This window comes from Solanum pennellii, chromosome 3 (genome assembly GCF_001406875.1).
Source record: "Solanum pennellii chromosome 3, SPENNV200".
Taxonomy (NCBI): Eukaryota; Viridiplantae; Streptophyta; class Magnoliopsida; order Solanales; family Solanaceae; genus Solanum; species Solanum pennellii.
The window spans coordinates 16,281,261-16,289,348 of NC_028639.1; the positions used below are offsets into that span (position 1 = coordinate 16,281,261).

At 34.4% G+C, this 8,088-nt stretch overlaps 1 protein-coding gene across 1 annotated transcript; it reads left to right on the forward strand.

Annotated features, from left to right (window-relative positions):
* Positions 1 to 527: 527 nt before the first annotated feature.
* LOC107014921 (homogentisate solanesyltransferase, chloroplastic) lies at positions 528 to 6,872 on the forward strand. The gene is made up of 10 exons (XM_015215041.2): positions 528 to 833; positions 1,392 to 1,513; positions 1,585 to 1,731; positions 1,912 to 2,137; positions 3,493 to 3,566; positions 4,734 to 4,826; positions 5,397 to 5,514; positions 5,648 to 5,710; positions 6,333 to 6,365; positions 6,483 to 6,872. Exons 1-10 carry the CDS (start codon positions 633 to 635, stop codon positions 6,555 to 6,557), a joined length of 1,152 nt encoding a protein of 383 aa, XP_015070527.1. The 5' UTR covers positions 528 to 632; the 3' UTR covers positions 6,558 to 6,872.
* The last annotated feature ends 1,216 nt before the right edge of the window (positions 6,873 to 8,088 follow it).

The window sequence follows — 8,088 nt, forward strand, 5'->3', positions numbered from 1 at the left end:
ACGGGCCGAGCCTACCTATATTTCTTAAGCCCCTCAAATCAACAAACTTATTTAAGCCGGCTAAAAAGCCCTTTTCTTAAATGAGCTTCAAAAATCTTAGCCCACCCCTATTAAATCCCGGGTTAGGCCAGGCCGACCCAACGGGCCTAGCCCATATTGACGGCTTTAATATCAATCCTTGCAGAGACGCTCTTTATGATATACAATTTTTAGCTAGCGAAGTTAATCTATACAACGGTTTGTACTTGTCAAAGGGTTTTCCTATTTTACTAATCAATCCTTATTTCTCAATTCGGGAAAATTTAATCTCATTTTAAAACTAATTTATCAACATTGTCCTCGATCTTCCTCATACAATCGATACCAAAATTGACTGAAAAGACAATTTATTGCAAATTAATTCTGGAAGGTAATACGACTCCCGTAAATTTAAAAAGTACAAGTTATGGAAGTATGTTGTAATTTCTAGTAGGTAAAAGAAAAAGGTGTATTTGTACCATTTGTTTCAATATATGGGAGGGAAATAGAAATAGGAGAAAGTTTAAGGGTGAGGATGGAGCACCACTGAAGAGACAAGGTACACCTCTCTTCATTACCCCCCACCCAAACTGTTGTTTTTTGGGCATTTGGGGATGGAGTTGGCATTTTCATCCCTTCGATTTTCATCTCACCAACACAATGATTACCGCTACAGAAAGTTAACTGCTCCACCTTCTTGTAATGCTGCTAATTTGGTGCTCAAATCTTCCAACAACTTGTCATCTTTACCTGGATTGAGCAAAAACTTTTCAAACACCCTTTTGTGTAGAAACTACAGGCACACTTCCATCCGGGTAAGTCTACAAATATGAGATTATTTCAATTTTTTATGTCTAAGCAGAAAGAGGGGTTTGACATTTAATAGGATTGTCAAGTTCTTGAACTTCATTTTCTCCTAAAAAGGAATTAATTATGATTTTCTTGCTAGAATTTTCAGGCTTTGTTTGGTTGTTTTTTTGCTGCATCTTTCTGGTTTAGTCTTGAGAAGAAATTAATTAGTCTTTGGAGATGTAATTTTGTGTTTTTATTAGTTTCAAGTTTTATTGACCAAAATTCTGTGACCTTTTATCCTACTGAACCTGAAGATCACAAATTGAGTAAGGATTTTCAGAAATTTGATAGTTGCTGCATTTTACCATTAGTACTAAGTGTTAAAGAACTCAACTTTCTATTGCTTGCTTAATTATCTGTCTATATTATGATTCACCAGTTATTGACCACATATATGGATCATTTATGTTCTTATTTCTATGTTGATTGTGTACGGACATAAGATTTTCTGACAATGGTATTACTTTACTACCTTGAAATGTTCAATTAGTAACATTCTGATGAAAGATGAACACTTCCAGGCATGTTCTCAAGTTGGTACTGCTGGATCTGATCCAGTGTTGGCTAAAATTTCACAATTTAAAGATGCCTTTTGGAGATTTTTGAGGCCCCACACTATACGTGGGACTGCGCTAGGATCTGCGTAAGTGTTTATTATGTGTATGATATGAGATACACTTTGGTTAACTTGTTTTAACATGATTTCTTTGGCAGCTCATTGGTGACTCGAGCTTTAATTGAGAATCCGAACCTAATCAGGTGGTCATTAGTATTGAAGGCCTTTTCTGGTCTTATTGCCCTAATATGTGGGAATGGTTATATAGTGGGCATCAATCAAATATATGACATTGGCATTGACAAGTAAGTGATTGAAGAATAGATTTATTTGTTAGGTGTTGATGGATAGATTGTTTCTTTGTTACTTTAAGTTGCAGAATACTCTTGCAGGTTGGGCATAACCCGTATCTCAGCTTCTCAATTTTATGATGCAATCAATATATTTTTCCTTTTTCTTTGATTACTGTTTCATAATGCTTTCAGGGTAAACAAGCCGTACTTACCCATAGCTGCCGGAGATCTTTCAGTTCAGTCTGCATGGATCTTGGTGTTATTGTTCGCTGTGTCTGGCCTTCTTATTGTTGGACTGAATTTTGGCCCCTTCATTACTTCTCTTTACTGTCTTGGTCTCTTTCTAGGTACCATTTATTCAGTCCCACCATTTCGGCTGAAGAGATTTGCTGTCATAGCGTTCCTAATAATTGCCACGGTATGCTTATTTCTTGATGTATTTGTTTGCTTCTTACTTCTCCTTACAACACATCTTGCTTTTCTGATTTTTTGAGAAGTTCTGCATGTGTCGAAGTACCTCCATGGAAAAAGCAATATGCTTGATATCGCACTTGAATAAACTGTGGACATCGTATTGCAAATGTGAACTTTCCTTAGGACAATCTTTTGCTGTATAGGAAAACTGTTTGGTGTTTTGATGGCCAGATTCTTCCGTTAAATATGAATTATGATTTACCTCTTCTGAAGTCCCTCTTTTTATAGACATGATACAGTTTGTACTTAGATGAAGTCTAAAGTTTCTGATTGTAGGAGACGGTGTTGGGCAGGTGGTGGTAGCATGTTTAGTGCCTAGTATTATTTTTTCTTTTACTTTTCTGTATGGATATATTTGCAGTTAGTTCTAGAGGAGATAGCTAATTGAACATGACTATCAGCCAAGTGTTAATTTGGACCTCGTGTCTACCTACGGTGTATTAAGCTCTCCACTTACTGCAATGGGGTTCATATAGCAAAGTCATTTTTCATCGTGAAGACAATTGTCAGCATGACTTGGTGATGGTGGTTTGGGGGACATACCCAAAAACTGTTTTTCTCCTTGGCTGGTGCTCTCTGAGAATCAATTTCAACCCATAAATAAAGAGGGGCAACTTTCCCAAAGTGACTCCAATTCAACATAGTGGTGCAGCCTAATACCCTTCTTCCTTTTTGCGCGCACACCCTTTCCATCATTGAGTTAAGAATTTCTAGCAGCTTCTACATGCGACTGCTAGAGGCCATTTCTAATAGAAACAACTATATTGTATCTTGGTCCACACTTATTGCCTTTTCAGAGGTATTTGAATTCTCGAAGTCCAAAGCTTACCTAAGCACCTGCTTCTCGCAGCTGTTCAAATTTGCATCTGTAGATGTCCTCACCATTAGTTGCAAGCAGTGCAAATTATGGAACAATTTATGTTGTATTGTTTCAATCATATCCTTTTCTATGGCTTGATCCTCTTTCCTATCAAGAGTTGTTTTGTTGAACCTTACATTACCTTCAATAAGACTGTTTCTGCAGTAATCATCAACACTTGAAATATAGGATAGAGCTATCTGGGCAGTTTCCAAGTTTTTCACTTTTTGGGTATTGGGAAATAACACCGATTAACATCTAGTCATCCATAACCAATCTTAACATCTTCTCATAATTCTGAATGGTTAATGTATGCAGTTATTCATTGCATTCTAAAGTTTTATGGCGCATATATCTTTTTGCACAGGCCAATAAATATCACCTGCTTTGAGTTAAGAATATATTGGTCATATGGAATCAATAGTTGATATGCATTGCAGGTGCGTGGATTTCTTCTTAATTATGGTGTGTATTATGCCACAAGGGCTGCTCTGGGACTAAGCTTTGAGTGGAGGTGAATGTTTTTTCTGTCATACACTCTATTTCTATGAGTAGATGCATGCCTTTTCTCTCATCTCTCTGTATATTTATTTTTCTAAAGAAACAAAACCTGTCAATTAACATATAATCATAGTGGTCAAGTGAATTTCATCCAAAGCTAGAAGGGCATTTAATTATATAAGAAAAATAAGGATTTGATAAGAGCAGTATGACCTATAGTAGTCATCAGAAGGTAGCTACACGCCAGCCTTTGCCTACTTTCCAGTCTTCCCTTCATGTTTCTAGAAGCTTTTTTGTTATTGTGTGGGATAATCACATCAATTGTGGGGATCCTGCTGAGATCCTAAAAGGTACTTAGGGTTTCAAGTGATCTCTTTATTTTTTCTATATTTTAGCTGTAAGTTGGTGGCCTTTTGGTTTAAAAGTAATTAGGGTTTGACCAAGTAAATTACAATCCCTTATATATTTTTTATAATTACAAAGATACCAGCTATTGTTCTGCATGTGTGCTAGATTTGTAAGGTCTTCCTCTCCAATCAACAGAGATTTACTCTGCTGCAGTATCTTGTATAGACGTGGGAGCTTTCGCTCTATAATTACTTTTCCTTTCCTCTCTTTACCTATTCCCTTGCAAACTCAATACAGAAGAAAATTGGTATATATGCTCCCACAGAAGAACATACTGTAATAGTGCATGAATAGAAACTAACAATCTGACCGAAGGGAAAAAAACCTCTTTTAAATTAAAATAATCATATCTAAGGAATTTAGAACTTAAAATTGATTGAAACATAAATTAATTTATAGGAAGAACAGTTTTAGAAGAAAAAATCTAGTAATAGTCAGTTCATTTTTAGCGTCGACCGGTTAAGGGCATTTCACCAAGCTCATCAGTTACTTATTTTTTTCTTTAGCACTTTTAACCAAAAACTTAGTTGCTTATTATTAAATTCAGCTCAGCACCTCTTAAAGAATCAGCTCCAACACATGAAGAGTGCTTTTAAGCGCATAGTTCCTAAAAACTACTTTTGTTTCACTATTCCAAATTGGCTATAAGTCAATAAGCAATTCATCGTCTATAATACTAATTCCACTTCATAATTAATTTTACACTGGATTAACTTTTCTTCTACATCCTTATTATTGATTATCTGATTAGTAATACATATTTCACCTGCAGCTCACCTGTTGCATTTATTACTACCTTTGTGACTGTGTTTGCACTAGTCATTGCCATCACCAAGGATTTACCAGATGTGGAGGGTGATCGCAAGTAAGTTGTAATGCAATTTTTGAAGAAATTTGCTATTTCTTTCCCCTACTTTAGTTGGAGGTTTTTATGAACACTGAATTTCCTCGATGAAAAAGTTTTAATTGCTTACACCTGCTGTCAATCCATGTAGCCTTACTTGATCTCCAATTTTTTGTTACAACTTTCAAGTGATTCATACCATACCCCATTGCTGATAGACATTTCTCCCACCGCCTTGTTTTATGAAAATAAGAATTTTCATGATTTGCTGATGAAATATTCATACAGTTATGGTGTTATAATGTGTCCGGATTTGTGGTTTTAGAAAAAAAAAGAAAAAGAAAAAGGAATGGGTCTAGATTCAATTGATATGATATACTAGATTAATCTGTACCTCATTACAGAGAATAAGTATTTACCTTATTGTAAGTAGAGGATAATTACTACTAGATTAAAACTCGCATAAAAGGGGAGATCCTCTTGTGTAGTGTCAACAACTAATTCAGTAATAATTCTTCGCCTTTTTAGCCTTTTCTTCATAACTGTTGACATCTACAGAGTTCCTCTTTTTCATTTAATGTACTAATCTAGGTTTCAGATATCTACCTTGGCAACAAAGCTTGGTGTGAGAAACATAGCATTTCTCGGCTCTGGTCTATTATTAACAAATTACATTGGTGCTGTAGTTGCGGCAATGTACATGCCCCAAGTGAGTGATTTTTTTGATATTCATGTTATGTTTGATATGATATTGACATTTTCTTTAGGGAAAGAAGTCCCTCACTAATCCTATTTTTGCTCTCCGTCAGAAATGATTAATAGCATAATTCTCTTTATTGCAGGCATTCAGGAGTAGCTTGATGATACCTGTACATGTCATCTTAGCATCGTGTTTAGTTTTCCAGGTACTTAGTTTGAGATTTGAATCTGATCATGATTGCGCATCAGGGAGAGACTTACCTAGCTTATTTAATCACTGCTCTGTCATTTTGTTAACACTACTTAATGTTGTGTTGGATAATTCTGTCTTTTTTAACTCTTATCGACTATCGTGCATTTCTTCAGTTGGTGAACAACATGAATGAACTTGAGAGAAGTATTCTCAACTTCGCATGTGTTGCTTTGAGATAATATGGCATAATACACTGTTCAACTATTTTGTAATTTTTAAATCCATGGTATAGCTTGAAGAAGCTTTTTAATGCTGGTAAATTGTTACTCTATCATATGATGTCTCTAGTTATACTAGGAAAACCAAACCCGAGCAATGATAGGATTTGCAAATAGTTCTAGATTCTAAACAACTGTTCAAAAGCTACCTGCCGTTCCTCAATTTACTATACAGTTTTTTTTGTCAGTTGAATGAAAACATTTTGGCTTCTCTCAAATTAGCGTTTTTATGCCTTTGGATTGATGTTTTCATTATCAATTATATTCTGGGGATAGTGCTATTGATTTAGCACTTCCTTGTGAAATAAGCTGTGTTTTTCAAGTAAGATGTAAAAATGCTTTGTTATGTATTTGCAGGCATGGTTGTTGGAAAGAGCAAATTACACCAAGGTAATTTTAACATTTGGATGACATCTTATGTTTGTGTCTGTGTATTCTACTGGTAAACAATTGTAGTTTGCAAGGTGTTTAATCACTGTGTACTATCTGATATCTGCATTTTTGCAGGAAGCAATCTCAGCATATTATAGATTTATATGGAATCTTTTCTATGCGGAGTACATCATCTTCCCTTTCATCTAACAACTACTTGATTAAGGTTTTTGTTCGATGGAGCTCGAAGAAATGCACAGGAAAATTGTCTATAGATGGGGGATGGAGAATTTCTTTATCCTGTTGTTGTATATTCTTAGGAAATTCATCAATCTATTCTTAGGAGAAATGTTTCTTGTATGAATCAATTTTGTCTATTGTAACACCCTCTATCTCCATACCAAAGGAAGACTAGTCTATGGCTATGCCTATAAATTTGTTCAACCTCAGGAGGATAAGGTGGTAAGTGGATAAATATATCAAGGAACCAATATATGAAATGTTTTTTTTAAAAGGTTAAAATAAGGTTGGAGGTCAATGGAAAGTTTAGCACAAAAGTTAAAGTTGAAAGATGTGCTGCAATTGGTTGTTTCAATTGAGTGTATCTACCAAGGAATTGCATGGTGTTCTACTTATCAAATTAAAGCTCTATGAGTCTTTTCTAATATAAATCGTCGTTTTGAGTTTTGAGCAAAAAGTTAATGAGTTTTTTACTATAGGGTTGCATAGTTAGATATGCATTTTGCATGTCAGACCTTAGGCTGCATATTGTAGCACGTTTTGGTCAAGCAATTACATCTTTGCAATGAAGTATAAAATGATCGTTATTCGAATATAGAATTTAACTAGGTTGGTCGATCCCACAGGAGATATGGCTAGAAACTAGGTCAATGCAGTTACTTAATCTTCTAGTCAATTATTTTCAGAGGGAGTTTTATAATAACAATCCACGATTTTATCAAATATTTGTTTGAATCAATTATTAGAATGGACTAGGACTGAACTCATAAATCAGCAAGTACATTGTGTAGGTGACTCATTGATGCCTAGCATGCAAAATGACAAGTTTGGTATATTTAAACGTTGCTCAAACTCTATTTAGATATTTTTCGTACTTGCTCAGTGTGCCCCCCTTTTTTCGAGTGCCCCGCCCGGTTCACTGGGCTGTTGGCTTACCAAGCACTTGCCCGAATGTCATTCTAAATATCTTTGATCTTTTGAGTGTTTGAATTGTAACCCTTACCTTAATTTAAGATGAACTTTATCTTTTACCGTTCAAGTCATTAGATGAGAATTGATACACTCGATCTCCATATAAGCTAGAAGATAAAGTATGTAAGGTATTTGCTCTATTCCTATTTCCTAATATGACATGTCCTTTATACAAGTTAGGAGAAATTATGTGCCACAAAGGTTCAATTCTTGATAAGATGATCTATGGGTATGTTACACTTTGATGTTTCCTTATCACACGACTACTAGGTCTATCAAGAATTTTTTTTCAAGTAGTTTCGACATACGAAGAAGATAATTCACAAAAAGCAATAAATTAAATTTTATGAATTAAAATTGATTGATATATAATTATTATTCAAATAATATTTTAATTTATTAAATAAATAATTTAAATATATATTTTGATCAAAATAATAAGAAAAAGGGTTCAGCGGAAAACTATTTTATTTTTATTTTTTGAAAATAAATAAATAAATAAATATATATATATATATATATATATATA